General features: G+C 37.5%; 4 protein-coding genes and 1 non-coding gene across 9 annotated transcripts; 3 read left to right on the top strand and 2 right to left on the bottom strand.

Moving 5' to 3' along the window:
* Positions 1–5,383: 5,383 nt before the first annotated feature.
* On the top strand, positions 5,384–9,217 carry LOC121256228 (probable leucine-rich repeat receptor-like protein kinase At1g35710). Its single transcript, XM_041156919.1, has 11 exons — positions 5,384–5,682; positions 5,782–5,929; positions 6,058–6,129; positions 6,518–6,589; positions 6,939–7,010; positions 7,111–7,254; positions 7,349–7,429; positions 7,526–7,597; positions 7,727–7,798; positions 8,673–8,744; positions 8,838–9,217. Exons 1-11 carry the CDS (start codon positions 5,592–5,594, stop codon positions 8,926–8,928), a joined length of 987 nt encoding a protein of 328 aa, XP_041012853.1. The 5' UTR covers positions 5,384–5,591; the 3' UTR covers positions 8,929–9,217.
* Positions 9,218–10,024: 807 nt separating this feature from the next.
* TRNAT-AGU lies at positions 10,025–10,098 on the top strand. The gene has a single exon. It is a non-coding gene; the product is annotated as a tRNA-Thr (tRNA).
* A 449-nt stretch (positions 10,099–10,547) lies between these two features.
* LOC121255928 (remorin) lies at positions 10,548–12,588 on the top strand. Of its 5 annotated transcripts, none has more exons than XR_005938885.1 (6): positions 10,548–10,791; positions 10,996–11,090; positions 11,182–11,442; positions 11,537–11,873; positions 12,039–12,239; positions 12,316–12,431. XR_005938885.1 is itself a non-coding variant. In XM_041156488.1 (6 exons), the coding sequence occupies exons 1-6, from the start codon at positions 10,766–10,768 to the stop codon at positions 12,511–12,513; spliced, it is 999 nt and encodes a 332-aa protein (XP_041012422.1). In that variant the 5' UTR covers positions 10,548–10,765; the 3' UTR covers positions 12,514–12,588. The 5 variants fall into 5 exon arrangements, 3 of the variants coding, with proteins under 3 accessions (XP_041012422.1, XP_041012423.1, XP_041012424.1); XR_005938884.1 differs by having other exon boundaries at positions 12,322–12,431; XM_041156488.1 differs by having other exon boundaries at positions 12,158–12,239; positions 12,316–12,588.
* Positions 12,589–13,327: 739 nt separating this feature from the next.
* On the bottom strand, positions 13,328–15,735 carry LOC121255929. The gene is made up of 2 exons (XM_041156491.1): positions 15,585–15,735; positions 13,328–14,573 (listed from the first exon to the last, which is right to left on the bottom strand). The coding sequence occupies exon 2, from the start codon at positions 14,425–14,427 to the stop codon at positions 13,636–13,638; it is 792 nt and encodes a 263-aa protein (XP_041012425.1). The 5' UTR covers positions 14,428–14,573; positions 15,585–15,735; the 3' UTR covers positions 13,328–13,635.
* Positions 15,736–16,562: 827 nt separating this feature from the next.
* On the bottom strand, positions 16,563–17,459 carry LOC121255941 (nodulin-related protein 1). The gene has a single exon (XM_041156508.1). It carries the CDS (start codon positions 17,228–17,230, stop codon positions 16,766–16,768), a length of 465 nt encoding a protein of 154 aa, XP_041012442.1. The 5' UTR covers positions 17,231–17,459; the 3' UTR covers positions 16,563–16,765.
* Positions 17,460–17,617: the final 158 nt, after the last annotated feature.

Below are 17,617 nucleotides of genomic sequence, written 5' to 3' on the forward strand. Positions count from 1 at the left end.
CCTCGCATCAGCCTCTCGCATCTCCAAGTACCCAAAGATGCCAGATCAAGCCTCTTCAAGAAACACTCGCAATTACCACTACGGCCACCACCGACTACTCTACCCTCATCATCATCAACCTAATTCTTGCGGTTCGCTTTCACACGAAAAGTCACGTTCTTTCTGCTTCCAACTTCAGAGAATCCACCACTATCGACACCTCCCGCCGCCGCCGCCCTTACAAACTGATGAAATCGACCCAAGATACGGTGTGGAGAAGAGACTCGTCCCCTCCGGACCCAACCCCCTTCACAACTAGCTAGTTGAATATATCACCCACCCCCCCCCCCCCCCTCCCCCCCGGGGCGGCCTTGAACGGCCAACCTCCCCAGTATTACTTTATAATTACCTGAAGCTAGCTAGTACTAATTATCAATACCATCGATCTTTTTTATCAATTTTCTCGTATCATCATTTACCCCGGCCCCGGCCGCTAAGTTTAGCCGTTTCTGTCCCGTGTACTACTGCATCTATATACATACTTAGCAACTCTGCTTCTTCCTTCGCCGTTTCTTTCCGTATCTTGGTATCTTTCATGATGTCTCGACCTCAATTAATCATCTTTTTCCTCAATACAAGCAGCGATGGAAGAAGGTACGTACTTGATGCCGGCTGTTCGGTTTCTACTGCAGAAGAGTGGTTCGTGGCAACGGGCGGGTAATCGTATTAATATATACCCAAGACTAATTATCTTGGTTGCACTTATTTTTATGTATGAGAAACTTCTGTTCCATGATCTGGCACTGGTGACGTTGCTATTTCCATGGCTGTTTTTGGCGATGCGGCGTCCTCCTCGGGTGAGGGGGCAAAAAGGCAGAAACAAGCACGGAAATAGTCTACTCCCCATATCATGGTTTTGGTATAGTTAGTAAAGGCTACATGAGTTCGGGAGAGGTGGGGAATTTCAAGAGAAACCCATGAGTTTCATTAAAATTGGAGCTGTTTAAGAGATGATGCCAATTATTCAACCGGGTTCACTTCCTATCTGAGTGCAAAACGGACTTCTCAAACTCCGATGCATGTGTAATTACCATATATTTGGATCCTTATCAGAAGTGGCCGAGATCGAGCGAGCTTCTCATGTGGCCTGATCTCTTGTTTAATTTCTATTCTTGGTTTCAAAGTCAGGTGGAATTTGAGGCAATTAATATTTAATTCTAGCTTATTTCTTCTTCTTTTTTTCTTTACTTTTTCCTTTTGGACGACACGTGCGTACGCCATCTTGTTATGGACGAATGCATGTAATATTTGCACTTTCTTTAAAATTTAAAAAAAAAAGAGTAGGATGGCAATAATATTTGTTAGGGGTGCTCCTAATAAATAATATATTTATTTTTTCCCACATTCCGCCCCCGTCCATGCGGGGGCAGGGTACCCCTTTGCTGCACGGGGTGCAAGGGTGGACTTCCATCCGTCTACCTCCACCCTTCAAACTAGGCCACTTATATGGGTTCAAAATGGTCCAGAAATACAATCAAACCTGTTTTTGGACCATTTTAGACCCAGAATTTAATTACAAAAATAAATATATTTAAAAAATGAAAATAAAAAATAAATTATATGGATAGAACTTTTAACTATATACTAAGTTTCAATTAATACTATTAAGTATTAACTAATAATCATCACTAAGGCATTAAGCTATTGCAATTATACAAATTAAGAGAATTGATAAACTATTACAAATTTACAATATTACAAACTCATCTAAAAATAGTAAATATTACAAATTGTACTATTAACTATTGTCGCAATATTACAATTAATTGTAAATTAACAAAATCATAACACTTCAAATTTGATCAATTTGGGGTGGCGGTAAGTTCACTGAGTTGTGTCGATTGCTGCAAGATTGAGAATCGAGATCATAAAATTTATAAAACCTGTAATATTAATAAGTTAAAAATAAAACAAATTAGAATTATAAATTTATAAACATGAAACAAAAATTTAAAATACAAAATATTAAAAGTACTAACCAATATGAGATTGGGTCATTGGGATGAAGATGAGCATAGATCATTGGGTCCGTAGGATTAGGATTCAACATATATATATATTGAGAATATAAAAGCTAAAAAACATACAAGCAAAATAATTAGATACTAAAATATTATATAAAATTATAAAGGCAAAAAAAATTAAAGGACAAATTGTGCAAACCATGACAATGGTGGGTCCAATACACACAAAGTCATATTGCATCTGAAGTAGCTGTAGACACCGTCTCATGTATCACTATAACAATTAAATTTGAAATTAATATCGATTAAATGAAAAAAAAATGAAATTCAAGTCCTGTAATTACCAGATCCAAGCTGATCACCACCTTTTTCCTTGACGTTGGCTTCCTCATAGTTAAGAACATCCAGAATATGAATTGGAGTCCTCGTGATCCAATTCTGCTTGCAAATCAAAGTCTCCACAATGGTAAGAGCTAATGAACTACAGAATGAATCCAATACGCACCCTTCGGTGCTAAACACCGACTTTGAGGCTATAATACTAAAGGCTGACTTTGAGGCTACGGTACTAATAGTGATGACTAAAAGACTACGGGCTATCTCTTCAAGGACGAGATACTTCACAACATTCACCTTCCACAAACTTAATATATCAAACTCTCATGAAAATAATTGAAGCTCTGCTGCCAAGTATCTATCTATCTCTGAATAAACCTCTGTAGAACTCCAAACAAATGGGGTCTGCTCTAACATCTCACCCTAGTCCAATCTACATCTTTTCCCAACCTCGACTTCTGGAACTAATGAGGGGTAAGGTATAGGTACCGTAATATTACTACCCCGCAAGATAATAATAACATTGTCCAAGTGTATTAACATTCATTCAATGAATCTCTCTATTACAAAATTACGTAAATCAACACTACAAACTAATACAAACTAAATATATTGCATAAACTAGACATGTTTATGGAAATCAAGTGTTACTTTTATTTGGAAGTTATAAGAACATCAAGTTTATCTAAACAACCATCCAAAAAATCAGAATTATTTTATTTAAAGGCCGTGTTTATAGGGAAAAAAAATTGAAGGTATTTCAAAACCCTAAATTAGGGTTCCAATAATTAATTTAGCCACAAAATCACAGCCTTTAATCATCAAGACACATTACAAATCCAAAAAAATCACTATAACAAAACAGATTTACACACATCATTTATCAATCATCAAAACACATGCACAATCGAGTTTCTACAGCACACAATTCACAAACACAATCACATCCTCCATCTCCGATGAAACCCTATCATTCCTTCAATCTTCATTCCATAACTCAACAAAAAATAAAAAATCGAAGAATCAGAGTGTCGAGTGAGAGCAAATTCTTACATTCGGCAACGGAGATGCAGACGAACGGCGACAATGCAGAGGGAACGACGACAACGACGGATTTTCTCGTGGATGGCGACGCCGCGATGAAGATATGAGAGAGAGAGAGAGAGAGAGAGAGAGAGAGAGAGAGAGAGAGGGCTAAGGGAGAAGGGGCTTCGTGGGGGAGGGGGGTTTCTTAACAGATAATTAAACGACACTGACAAAACGAGCACGTTTAGTTATTTGTAATTAAGTACAAAAAGATCTCAGACTTAAAACGACTTCATTTCATGTCTAAGAGTTTATATATATATAGTATATATATATATATAATAAAAACGGGAGCAAGGCGAGGTATTTACTGGACGAGGGTGCACCCCATCCCGCCCCTGCCCCCGCTGTAGGTGCCAGATGCAGGCGGGGTCACCCCCTTGCATCTGGCAGACGGCGGCGAGGGGTGGATCCGCCCTGCCACACGAGGGTGGGGCGGACCGGGGACAGGGTATTTGTATGGTAATCGACGTGGAAGGCTTTCATGCATGCAGTATTACCGCTCAAAAAGTACAATTTCTTTTTTCCTTTTTCTTTTTGTCTCAAAGCTAATAAATGTAGAGCCTCATGGCGCATGTCCTAATTAACCAAAACCAGCAAGTTTTGGCATCCACAGAGCTGTGATATATAAAATGCCTTTGCTGAAATTGGTAAGACTGTGTGAGAAAAGGAGACTCTTGTATATTATTATTGTTTCTTCTCCTTTTTTTTTTTTTTTTAACTGGTAAAAAAAAAAAAATATATATATATATATATATATATAATATGGTCAGTATTATTTTTTTTTGGTTTATTTGTTTTAGGGTACCATCATTATCTATATCTATATATCTCGGTCAATTATGCATAATTACTTCTGTAGGCATCACCTAGCAAGCACCGAAAACGATCGAGATTGCAAGAAAATGAAAGGATTTCCAATTTTCCAGTACTATATATATGGGGTTAGTTTCTATTGAGTATAATTATTATTATTATTATTTAAAATAACAAGTTCAACCATTCAATCAATTATTATTTTTTAAAATAACAAGTTCAAGTGTTGGCCGATGATTCCAAATAAATATTGTAGGAGAAATATATCTACACAAAAATCTTATACAACAAATTCTACACACTCACTTGAATTTATGTGATCTATATATCAAATTGTAAAATTTTTTATACTGTAAAATAGATATTACGTGTTCCATTAAGTCATATCAGTATATAAACTATTTTTTTTATATATATATAAGATTTATACATAAACTTAACAATAGTTAGTAGATATATAATGTCACTTATTTCGCTCTAGTTCATTTAAAGAAAAATTAGTACTCATATTTTGCGAAAAGAAAAGGATTATACATATGAAGGGTTTTTTTCTAATTAATAGTTCCAAAATTAAAAAAGAAACATTAAAAGCAGTATCTAGATTCCATAAAAATTAAGGAGATCGAATTTCTATTTGAAAGCCTTTATATCATATATTATCTACATGATATAATTTAATTTGAAATATTCTACTCATCATCCTCATATCACATATTACACATGAATTTTTTATTTTTTATTTTTTTATTTTTTTATTAACAAATATGTGATATATAGATGATGAGTAGATGAAATCAATTAGTTTATGAAAAATACAACTAAAAATAAAAATAAAAATAAATATAGTATATGGTGTATGAGGATGATGAGCAGCAAAGATCATTTAATTTATAAGATCTAAACTTTAAATTTACCTTCCAAATTAAATTCAAAATTAAATAGACACCTGGAACTTGAAATAGGAAAATAAATAGTAAGCAATATAAAACGCACAACATTTGACAACTTCAAACTTGAAACACATGGGCTTGGTCTTGCCCAGCAGCGGAATGCCCAAACTGGCCCAAACTTACTCCATTTCTGGCCCAAAACTGAAGTCTTTCCAAAAATTAAATAAATTAAAAAATAAATCCCACCGACGAAACGAAGATTTCAAAGGGTAAAGAGTGATGATGACGATGATGATGCTTCTCTGTGTCTGACTTCCACCCAACTTGCGATTAATCAAACGCTGTAAACAGAGATCTCTTCAGTTACTGTTCAGATCTGTCAAAGCCTACAAAGCCGGTCCTCTTCTTCAGAGAGAGTCGAGAGAGACAGAGAGACGGGGAATTCTTGGCGTCCCTTTTAATGGCGCGCTTTCCACTGCTTGCATTCTCTGTGATCTTCATTTCGTTGTCCCTACTCAACCTCGCTCATTCTAAAACCCTTAAACGGGACGGTATAACTCTCACATTCCTCTCTATCTCGTTTTCTTCTTCTTTTTGTTTTGTTGACCTCGTCGAATTGAGTGTTTGAAATTGGCACATAATTGGTTCAGTAAAAGCACTGAACGAAATCAAGGCGTCTCTCGGATGGAGGGTGGTCTACGCGTGGGTGGGAGACGATCCTTGCGGTGATGGCGATCTGCCGCCCTGGTCTGGGGTCACCTGCTCCACTCAAGGTGATTACAGAGTTGTCACTGAATTGTAAGTTCCTCCTTTATTCTTCGTTTTTTTTTTTTATTGGATCAGATTTCTCCGAATTAGTAGAAGAAAAGGTCGATTTTTTAGGGCGGTTTATAACTGGAGATTACTGCTTGGTTTATATTTTGCAGAGAGGTTTACGCGGTGTCGATTGTGGGGCCCTTTCCTACTGCTGTGACCAATCTGTTGGATCTCACGAGGCTGTAAGCTTCTTCTGTACTTAGTTTTATTGGAAACGTAGAAAGTGTTATTCCAATGACTTTGGCTCCTTCATTTAAAAGTGATCATTTTCACTCCTTCATTCTATTTTGATTTATTTGGCTGCCAATTACTTTTCATAATTCATTCCCCTAGATTTTAGAAATAAATCAATAAATGAGATTTAAGTGTCCGTGGACTCCAACAGTTTGATGGAAAACAATTTACTTGTAATGGGAATACGTTAAAAGTTAATCTTCCTCCAATTATAAATATAAAGATGAATTACCTATCAAAACGATGAATTCATAACTTCTTTGCTTCTTCAGAGGTATATGATATATATGATTGTACTTATAAAATCTGATACATACGATTGTGTCCGCATGACAGGGATCTCCACAATAACAAGTTGACTGGGCCAATTCCTCCTCAGATCGGACGGTTGAGGCGGCTTAAAATACTGTACAGTCCTTTACATTCACTTAAGATCACTATTGGTCTGTTTAAAAACATTCTTGATACTTTTAACTTATGCAGCTATGCTTGTAGCATTTTGGTCATTTTTTATGATTTTGTTTCGCTCTTTAGTTTGATATTTAGACTTGCAATTTTATTCAGTGTTCCTTAATAGAGTGGACGTATATAGCTAAAGATACACAAATTCCTTCTACACCGATTACTGTGGTCGGTTTGTGGAGAACATATACCCCTCCTCTGCTCAATCATGAACCTTAGTTTATGTGATTTTAATTTTTGAAAGCTTTAGCTCATTGTCTTGATCTTTTAATTCTAATTTGAGTATTTTTCTCAGTAATTTGAGATGGAATAAGCTACAAGATGCCATACCTCCTGAAATTGGTGAATTGAAGAGTCTAACTCATCTGTGAGTACTTTAACTTCTATGACAATTAAGTTTTGGGATCCTCTTCATTGTATTTTTATTCTATTTAGAGTTAAGATCTCATTTCTTGAAAATTGTGCAGATATCTGAGCTTCAACAACTTTAAAGGTGAAATACCCAGGGAGCTTGCTAACCTTCCAGGGCTTCGCTATCTATATCTACAAGAAAATCGTTTAATCGGACGAATTCCTGCAGAATTGGGAACTCTACAAAATCTTCGGCACCTGTAACAATCCATATCCTCTTTAGTGCATCGTGTTGTAGGGCATGCCTTTCCATCAGACTTCTAACATGTTTATTGTAATTTTACATGCTTATAGAGATGTTGGTAATAATCATTTGGTGGGTACAATAAGGGAACTCATACGCATAGAGGGGTGTTTTCCAGCTCTTCGCAACCTGTAAGTTATTTTGCTTGGAGAATTTAGTCATTTCCTTGATATTTTGCAATTGTGAACTAAAATTTACAAGTTTCTATTATTACGTATTTTTTGTAGATATCTAAATAACAATTATTTAACGGGAGGAATACCGGCACAGCTTGCAAACTTGTCCAACTTGGAAATCTTGTGAGTATTGCTTCTATATTTCCTTCTCTCTCTCTCAATTGCAGATATGAGCACTGCTTATTCCTGTAAACTCATATTATCCTAATATGTATTTCTGGTCCCTATTGTTGGCTGTTTTACTATTCACAGGTACCTCTCCTACAATAAAATGGCTGGAGTAATACCATCAGGACTTGCTCATATTCCTAAACTGATTTACTTGTGTGTTCTCTTTCAGAATTTCTTTTGGTTAATCCTGTTGTGTTTGCCTGGTTACTGTAATGTTGTACTTCGTGGATATGGGAGTGTGAAGGTTCTGCTGCCCCTTTCTGTTGTAAAAACACACTAAACTGGCATTCTGGATGCTGATTCCTCTATTTTTCTTCTCTATCTCTTTTTGGAGAATGGTTCCCCTGTCTAAAAGATAAAATATGATTCATCAGTGTTTTGCTGACTTACTTAACTTGATCTGGATCTAGCTATTAGGTTATAACTACCTTTTAATGGGAATTCCCTTTGACATAAGGTTCCTGCGATTTAGATTAATGCTCCTTAATTTCTTTAATATTTTGTTTGCTATTATTTTCACCTGCTTGCTATGGCACCACCAAAGCAGTGTTTTATCACACTCGTGAATGGAAATAATAAAGTTTAATGGGAATGTCTGCCACACATTTTGGGGTGTCCAGAATCATGCAGCCTGCTTATCTTCCTAACTTGGCATCTGGGTTGCTGCTTTTAATTAGAATCCGAAACCCTCAATATCTTAATATGCATTATTTAGATGATTCATTTATTAGGATATCAATTTAATGCTCCATTCTTGTAGGTTGCACTGTATGAAATACGTATTGATCTTTTGCCTGTCTTGATGTGAAATTAGGTCCATTCTGGAGAATTTAGATGGGTTGTATTAGCTACGCAATAAACTGGCATTTCTATGCGGGCATTCATCTTTTAGTCGGCATTTCGTGGAATGCATGCTACCTTTTTGTCTGCTATAGTAGCCGGATCTATCCATCACCGCCTGATATTTTCAATGGTTGCAGAGGGAATTTTAGTATATACTCTGAAAGATTCCTTGATTTGATTTCAGGTACTTGGATCACAACCAGTTTACAGGAAGAATTCCTGATGCTTTCTACAAACACCCATTCTTGAAAGAAATGTGAGTTTTCGTGAGCACGCAAATCTTGAAAAGTTACCCTGCGTTTGCTTATTGAATCAAGTTATTTATTTTTAATGAAATGTGTTTTAACAGGTATATTGACGGAAATGCATTCCGGCCAGGTGTAAACCCAATAGGTGTTCACAAAGTCCTTGAAGTTTCTGACACAGAGTTCCTTGTTTAGTCTATACAACAACTCCTTAACTAGATGTACTGTATCACGTTGCCAAAACAAAGGTTTCGTCTGATTTTTTAAATGAAATGGGAAATTAAATTTTGTTCTTCTATGATTGTGCCAATTATGAACTTCGAGTAGAAGTGTATTATTTGATGATTACTTGTGTTGCTAAGGAGGTTATCAAGCTGTAAATAGTTTCTATGAGGAATTGGTTGTAATTTTTGAATCCTTGCATGAAGATACATTGATATAGAGACAGGGAGAATTTATTATTTATTAGAAAATTGTTCCCAAATGGTTTGTGGGTACTTACTTCATCAAAGAATGATCTTGCTGTGTCAACACTTAGCCGCTGCACTTTTGATTAATCGACAAAGTGTTATTACGGGTTATTAGCAGAGAAAAAAAAAAGAATTGCTGAGACGTAGATTCTACCATTTGGTCAGGATGAAATGAGTGGGTGTTGTAGCATGCTCAGGAGTGCCCCCAAAATCACGACCGCATTCACATCCACAATGCACAAAATCAAAAAATCTAGCCGAGACCTAATTTTCATGGATAGCAGATTTTCAGCTATGCACAAGCAAAAGCTTTGAACACAAGGCGTGGTACAGTTACCAGCATTATGTATTGTCTTGGAGTTCACCTCTGAACAAGAAAAGCTTTGATGGTTAGTGTTTACAGATACAAATGGTTATGGTTTTGAATTCCATGGAATGGTTAGGCTCTCATTCTGTAGAACTGAGCAGACGGCAAAGAACCCAAAGAAAAACTAGCTTATACACAAGCTTGCTTAAGAAGGTGCTTGGTGTTCTTGCATTCTCCAACGGTTGTGCATCACATGGACAGTGGCAAGCCGACCAGCCTCTGGTTGGTTGCTATGAAAACGAAGGAAATGGTAAACACTTTCAACTGTATTAAATGCTGGGGTTCACAATGTTCGTGTTGGGTTCAAATATTGTTTCTCATCGACCGTTAAAAAACCCACTTTATTAGGTCAGTTTAACACCGATTCTATACTATACTTTCTCAAGACAATTTGACGTCATTGGTTTGTAATAGCTTATTCAAATTAATTGATTGTTGCAAACCTTGCAAATGTGCTTTCGTAGCTCAGTTGGTTAGAGCACCCGTTTAGTAAGCGGGAGGTCTTGAGTTCGACTCTCAACGAAAGCAATTTTTCTCCTCTTTTTATTGAGGGAAGTAATACAAACCGCATAGGCAAAAATGCTATCAAAATGAAATCAGTCTGCCTATGGAAACACCTCCTAAATACCAGCTTTTGTTTTTTGGGAAATCGGTCAAAGAAATCAGTGACAGAAATCTTTCCCATAATTTTTTTATCGCAGAACTCTGATCACGTTTGGGTTGAAAAATCAAAGAGATTCATGATTATGCACTTTCAGGGGAGAGGGCTTCTTCTTCTTCTTCTTCTTCTTCTACTCAAGTGGAGATAAAAGTTCTTAAAACTCTTCAGAATATTATTCAGTATCTGATGCAAATTCTTTCATCTGACTCTTTTATGGCATCCATTGTATTGAACGAAAAAAATAATTAAGTGGAAAAGAGCATCTGAAAAAGAAAGATTATGTCGGCTCCCACATTCAAAGCTTCGCATCCAGGAAAAGAAGAATACTTTTCTTCACTCGAAAGATCTTCAAGATTCAAAACGCAAAGCATACCCAAGCTTGCTTGCTTGCACTCCCCATCCCTGATCACTGCCTAGGACCAACCTTTGTGGGCGTATGTTTTCTTCTATAATGCTTCTTCAAATAAACATCAAACTATCAAAAGCAAATCGTTGCTCAGGCTGAAGTTTTGGGGACAGAATTATTCTCAAACGATGGACGCTTGGGTCAAGCAAACGAGGTAATCCGCTTTGTAACTATGAAATACCTGTAATTATATAATATAGACGAAAAGGTTGTCGTGAGTGCATGTCCTTCATCCATAAATACACCAGAATCATTCTGTCAAGACATGATCCTTGAGGGCTTGGTTCTATCACCATAGGTAATTAATTAAGCTGCTGCTAGAATTTTTCAAATATTTATGACTAACAACTTCTGCCAGGTTGAGATTTCCTGGTGTCCACAAGGAAAAGACTGAAGAGGCTGGGAGCATTAGGGATCGAAGAATACCACTTCAGAAGTCTCAAAGTTTCAAAGGTAAACCTATTTCTCGATGGACAATGGGTGAAATTCATGGAGGAGGCAACAATAAATCCAAAACCATAATTAAATGGTGTGTGTTTTACAGAGAAGAAGAAATCTCAGAACTGGCTCCAAAGACAGTTCTCTAGGCAAATGAGTCAGGAGCATCACTCAGACAATGGAATAGAGCGTGCAGCCGCAGTGGCAGCTGCAGCATTTGCCATCAAAAGACTTGAAGAAACACACATCCCAGATCCAAAAAAGACAAGCCAACGACCCGAAACCTCTTTGACTGCAATCAAGAGTATAAAGGAGGATAAACCAAGTTTGGCAGCAGAACCTGGGAGAACATCCAAGCGATTCTCAGGTAAAGACCCAGCATTAGCACTGCCAGTTATGACTTGAGTTCCTGATTAGATTTTTTTTTTTCCAAGAAAAATTCATGAGATGGTGTGCATTAGGTGAAACATCACTCAAAATTCCTGGAAGCCAAGAAAGCGAGTTTCCAATAACAGCAAAGACGCCCATACAGCTTGTCCCTTCAATTAAAAGGACTCCAACTTTTGTTGAACACTTGAACAGCAACATCGGTTTGAACCCAGAAACTACGCCACCGAAATCTGAACCTCCTGTCACCTTTAAATCAACAATACCACCAAACGAAATCCAAAGGCAGAGTTCAACAAAACCTGGGACCCCACCAACTGTCACCAGACAGCAGAGTTCAATGGGATCTGTAATTGAAGAAACAAAAGCAGATGCTTGGGAGAAAGCTGAGTTGGCTAAGATCAAACACAGGTACTCGTTCATTTCGAGAGTGATCTCTTTAACAAAACAATGATATTCATGCAATTATTTCACAGCCCATTATACAACAAACAAATATGATAGTGCTGCTTTATCACAAATACTAACGTTTTTCTTATTTAAATTTCAAATTTTAAATAGTCACTTTCCATTCAGAGAATAATTGTAAAAAAGGTTGGCATGCTTATCACTACTCTTCTTGAACATGGAAAGATGAGGCTGGATGGAGTAGCTAAAAACATGAGCTCTTCATTCACTAACAGATAGAATTTCAGGTATGAGAAGCAGAAATCCACGATAACTTCCTGGGAGGAAAAGAAGAAGGCAAAAGCCAGACGCAAACTAGATAGGACAGAGGTTTTGCTCCAATATTCTCTTTTCCTAAGCTAATCCAGAATGAGTTACGTAATAGGGATTGATAATTTCTTTTTAGATGCAGAGTGAACTGGAGGGAAGGAGGAAACATGCCTTAGAAGAATTCCGGGATGACATAGAATTCATTGATCAGATTGCAGGAGGAGCAAGAGTGAAGGCAGAAGAAAAGCGAAATAAAAAAGAGATCAAAGCAAGAGAGAAAGCAAAAAAAATTAGAACTACGGGGAAAGAACCTAAGACATGTTGCTGCTTCTGAATGTGACCAGTTCATCTGATTTTTCATGGACTCTTCTAGTTTTTCATGGCCAGAAAAAATATATATATCTATATATATTTAGTTCTGCAACCTGCAAATATATGTTTCTCAATTTCATAGCTGACGCGCTGTTCTACACCAAAGAGATGTCTCCAGTTATAGTCGAAAGTAAAATGCTCTCATAATCTCGTTGATTTTAGATTATTTACTTGATTTTTGGACAAACGCATGTCATTCAATCTGAATTTATGTTTATGCTCTGCACATGCCATCATAAAATCACATCCTCCCAAAATCATCTTCCATGTATTAGGTGTCCAGGGCAGTGAGGGCCATGATCGACATCCCCCACTACTGTTCACAATGGATTAAAATGATGATCAGACTCGCTTAAAGCCAGACAAGTCGGAGATGCTTCTGTCACCAGCTCTACTAATCAATTTCCCACCTGCGAAGAATTCATCCATGCCTCATTTTTCCTTCCTAAGCACCAAGAGATAGTAATCAGGCTGAAGCAAACAATTTGAAGAATATGCCACCCTAAAACACGTCCATCTTTTATTTGTGTGCCGACAACAATGGGAGAGTATCAATCTGCCATATTTCAAAGTTGTTTTTTTCCCTTCTAATGTTCTACTTCGTATAAAGACTGATATTTAACCCCATTGGTCATAGAGAACAGTAGATTAAGCACTATAAACATAATTCGAGCTCACATAAAAATCAAACCTATGCTCAAAAGTAACAATAACTATAAAACTTCAGTGCAAGAGAGCAACAAATATTTTCAGATATCACCACTACAAGCACTTCGAGGAATATATCTTATGCATACTCAAGTTTGTAAATAGCTTCATCAACTTCTATCAAACAATGGTAATTTAAATCACTGACAATCACTGAAACCCAAGACTTGAGAAATCAATCGTAGAATCATGCCTTTTGGGCTCTTGAAGCTTCCAAGAAACATAAACCGCAAGGAAAGATCTGAAAAACTTCTCAACATCCAACAGTCGCATTTCCAGAAAGTGCAGTACTAGAATCACCAAATTTGAAAAAAGATGGGGTGATCTGAAAAACCTACAAGTTTGGGGTTAACTGATTCAAGAAGCCAACCACATCTCATGAGGTTATTTCTCTTACCAGCCTCTCCAAAGTAGGGTATGCAAAATACAATACCAAGAAAGATGGGATTGCAAAAACTAGTGTTACTACCAAGTAGAGGACCAAGATGACAGCACAGCCAGGTACTGCAAAAAAGGCAATCAGAAGAAATATGATGACCAAAGGGAACTTTGATGTAAAGTGAACGAAGAAATCCAGAGAGTTATGAAGGTCAATTTGGTGTTGCTCCACATTGCTGCCACCATTATCATTGTTAGACCCCCGATGTCTAGGTCCATGAGTAGAAGAGACCCTTCTTTGGTTACCATTGGTAGCTTGATTTCCAAGTGCAAAATTGCATCTTGGAGTCCAAATTGGTTGATTGTCCCCACGGGAGGAGGAACTAAACTTTAATCGATCACCATTCAAGCTCTCAACCATCCAAAGAATAAAGAAATTTTTGCGAGGGAACTTTAGATTTCCCTTATAAATTAGCCGGAATGATAGCAGATGGCACCATGGACAGGAAATGAAGAATGGAATCGTGATTTGTTGAGTAGGGAATTTAAACACAGCCAATTGAAGCCCCAAGACACAATTTTTGCAGAGAGTGTGACCGCACCATAAGACATAGGGCACATTCTCAACAATGTTGAAAGATTCCCAGCATATTGGGCATTCCAGTCCTTCGTCTCGGCTAGCATTCGAACACACCTCATCATCTGAGCACTCTGGACAAGCTCGAGTGGACTCTAATGAGTTTTTCTTCAGTCCAATGCTTGCAATGGCATTTGAAGCAAATTTCCACATTGTGAGAAAAGAAAAGTTCCAGTTAGATAAGAGCAACTGCTAAAATCACGGAGCTTAAGCGAATGACTAATCCATGAAACTAAGCATTCATGAATCCATCCTCTTCAAGTGTTAGTTATTGCCAGCTCATGTTCTTCACACTAAACCTATAACAAATAGGTCACAGTTAGGAAGCGAATCACCATCTATATAATGTGGCTGGGAACAAATCTACAAGCAAGAACTTAATATTATGCAAATATAACTTTCTGCCACAAAATCATAAATGGCTTAAAATACTACAAGTGACGGTTTCTACCAATTCAAGGGGTATATAAAGAAAGGCACAAAATGGGCATGCCATGAGAGTTGGCCAAAGCTCTGTCGTGGAAAACTAGTTAACAAGAACTCCTTGAATTCCAACTTTGAAAATGTGTGTTTTTATTTGCAAGCATTCATGACCCCTTGGCATATCGGTAAAAAGATGTGATCATATCAATCCACTTGCTTTTTACTTGTATAGCTAGTATGATACACTTAACGTACAGATAATAACACCTTCAGTTATAAGCCTACATGAGATTTTCACACCATCTAGCATCCCCACATGGGTAATACCACAGGCGCAACTCGCATGCTCATCTAACTGCTAAACCTTTTGTTAAAGGTTAATAGAAGAAATGGACTCTGGTGCAGTAATTGGCTGCAGAAATGTGGACAAACCTATTTCAAATGTATTTTTGAGAGCGTTAATAATCTAAATACAAGATAGCAACGACTTTCAGGGGACATCCAACAAAACTAAATAACCCAAAACTTGTACCATTTCTTTTTGAGCACTGAACAGGCAAAAATAAGATTTATCCTGTTAAGGTCTACCCACAAACATAACAGCTGCTTGTTTGCATCTAAGAAAGACCAAAATTACTGGGACATTTTCAATTCCCACTTACGGCGACGCAATGGAAATCAAAAAGTTCCCATGGGAGCCAATTTCAGTAAAGATTGCAGAACTATAAATTAAATTCAATTAGGGATCAAATATATATTTACATACATGAACACAAAAACAATGCGTAAAGTAGTATTGCAAAAGAGAATTAAAGACTCTAGTGCAATAAATGATTGAAATGGAAAGGCAAACTTTACTTGGTAGAAGAATTGAAAGGGAATCTCACCTTTTCATCGGTATATATGGGAATTGAAAAGGGAGGTTTTAATTTGGAAAGAAGATGATGAGGAGTTGTTAGAATAGAGCAGAATGGGGCTGGGAGGATCTCGAATCTCGATGATATAGATAAAACCAGACATTGAAACAGACGACGTCGTTTAGTAGCCTACTCGAGTTATAATTCCTTTCGTTTTTTGTCACACACGTACAACTCTTTTCATAAATAACTGTAACGACACATTTAACTAAAAAAAAAAATCAGTAGTTTTGAATACGCTGATGACGTAATATCACATTATATTTTAATAAAAAAATTTATTATGCATCAACTACTATTCATTCTCACATTTCATATTTATATCCTTTTCAAAGAACGTGAGATATTTTTTATAAGGTATGGATATGTTTTTCATATGATATGATGTGAGGTGTGAGGTAGTAATTAATTGATGAGAATAATTTTTCTTTAATAAAAACACAATTTTTGAGTCGCTGATTAATGAGGCAGTTTCTCAAGGTACCTAAAATCCCCTTCTTTAATAAAGGCTAAGCACCATTAAATTCTTTGGTGAAGTCCTGAGTTACCTCCTCTGGATTGGACTGGTTAATCCTTAAGGCTTCCATTCCAGGTCCTCTCTATCTTGGGAACATCTTTGTTCAGTGTATTGTGGAATGCCTATACGCCATAGGGTTTGTTGTCCTCTTTTACAGACATTTTGAGGATTAATAAGCCCTTTACAGTTGCCATGTTGATGAGCATGAGCTACTTGAACGGAAAGTTGACTAATTTCGTTGTAAAGAGGAGCTAATTTCGGTTTGTTATTAACCAATTTATTCCTGAAAAATCTGTCTTTTACCCATTCAACGTGCAGGCGCAGGACTCACACTCTTGATTATGGCACCCGAAAAGAGAGAAATCACTGGATATTTGTACTAAATCATCCAATATTGCCAATCTGAGACAAGAGAGACAGACCTGTTGAGCTAATACCAAATTGCCAAGTACTTTTTTTCAATGATTCCGGAACAGATTTACTAAGCAGAGATACTAAACAGATTTACTAAATCTGTTTCAACCACGTTACATTCCACAGGCTAAACCCACAAAGCAGAGATACAGACCACATTACACAGCACAAAAACGAGAAAAAGAAAAAACAGGAGAAAGATGCAGCAAAGCAGTCGGAATCAACGTTTCTTCAAGAAACCTTCAGCCATCTTGAGGTAATCCCCATACCCACCACTTCCAGAATGGCCATCAGCATGACCACTCCCAGAATGGCCATCATCACCACTCGAATGTGGTGCTGAGTGTGCGGTGTGGGTGGCAGAGTGGCCGGAACCAGTGGAAGTGGTGGAGGAATGGGAGGAGTGGTACTGGTGGAGATAAGTCTCCGCCTTTTCAACATACTTGCCAAAGCTCTTTTCCTCCAATTTTCCGTAGTGAGAGGCAGCGCCTAGAAGGTCTTCAGCGGCACCAGCGACCCTGCCCTTGTCAACCTTGTCGGTCTCGTGGCTCAGAGAGTATTTGGCGGCCTCCGCCACCAGCTTGGCGCTGGAGATGAGCTCACTGGTGGATGGTTGGCGGTGCTTCTGAAGGTTGTGTTCTTGGTGGGTGGCGTTGGGTTTGTTGTGGGAATCTGAATACTCCATCGATGCTTGCAAATCAAGAAAACGGTAGATCAAAGGCGAGGACTTTGGAGGCTAATAGGTAGGATACAGGAGAGAAAAAGAAGAGCTGGTCTCCTTTGAGGTTTTGGCCAGGAGATCGTGTAAATAATTGAAGAAGATAAAGAGGATGACTGGATGAGGATACATGGACTGAGCCTTTTCAGCTTTTACGCGTCCCTTTCCTCATTCAATTCGATTCACGTCTAAAAGGTGTAGCTTGGACACCGTGTCGGCTACACGTATCTTATTGCTTGCCCACATGTGTGTGAACTGTACTATGATACTTTGAAGTAGTCTCCTCAGTGCCTAACCACATATTTCTTCTTCTTTTTTCATCTGTTCTGCATTTTAATAATGAGTAAGAAAAAT

Source organism: Juglans microcarpa x Juglans regia, chromosome 3D, assembly GCF_004785595.1.
Source record: "Juglans microcarpa x Juglans regia isolate MS1-56 chromosome 3D, Jm3101_v1.0, whole genome shotgun sequence".
In the NCBI taxonomy this organism is placed as follows: domain Eukaryota; kingdom Viridiplantae; phylum Streptophyta; class Magnoliopsida; order Fagales; family Juglandaceae; genus Juglans; species Juglans microcarpa x Juglans regia.

Excerpts from the sequence above, each read along its gene's own strand:
- LOC121256228 (XM_041156919.1), top strand. The coding sequence starts at position 5,592 with ATGGCGCGCTTTCCACTGCTTGCATTCTCTGTGATCTTCATTTCGTTG. Across the intron at positions 5,683-5,781 it reads TAAAACCCTTAAACGGGACG|TAAAAGCACTGAACGAAATC; the intron begins GTATAACTCTCA and ends TAATTGGTTCAG. Across the intron at positions 7,430-7,525 it reads TTTCCAGCTCTTCGCAACCT|ATATCTAAATAACAATTATT; the intron begins GTAAGTTATTTT and ends TATTTTTTGTAG.
- LOC121255928 (XM_041156488.1), top strand. The coding sequence starts at position 10,766 with ATGGACGCTTGGGTCAAGCAAACGAG. Across the intron at positions 11,091-11,181 it reads GAAGTCTCAAAGTTTCAAAG|AGAAGAAGAAATCTCAGAAC; the intron begins GTAAACCTATTT and ends TGTGTTTTACAG. Across the intron at positions 11,874-12,157 it reads TTGGCTAAGATCAAACACAG|GTATGAGAAGCAGAAATCCA; the intron begins GTACTCGTTCAT and ends ATAGAATTTCAG.
- LOC121255929 (XM_041156491.1), bottom strand. The coding sequence starts at position 14,427 with ATGTGGAAATTTGCTTCAAATGCCATTGCAAGCATTGGACTGAAGAAA.
- LOC121255941 (XM_041156508.1), bottom strand. The coding sequence starts at position 17,230 with ATGGAGTATTCAGATTCCCACAACAAACCCAACGCCACCCACCAAGAA.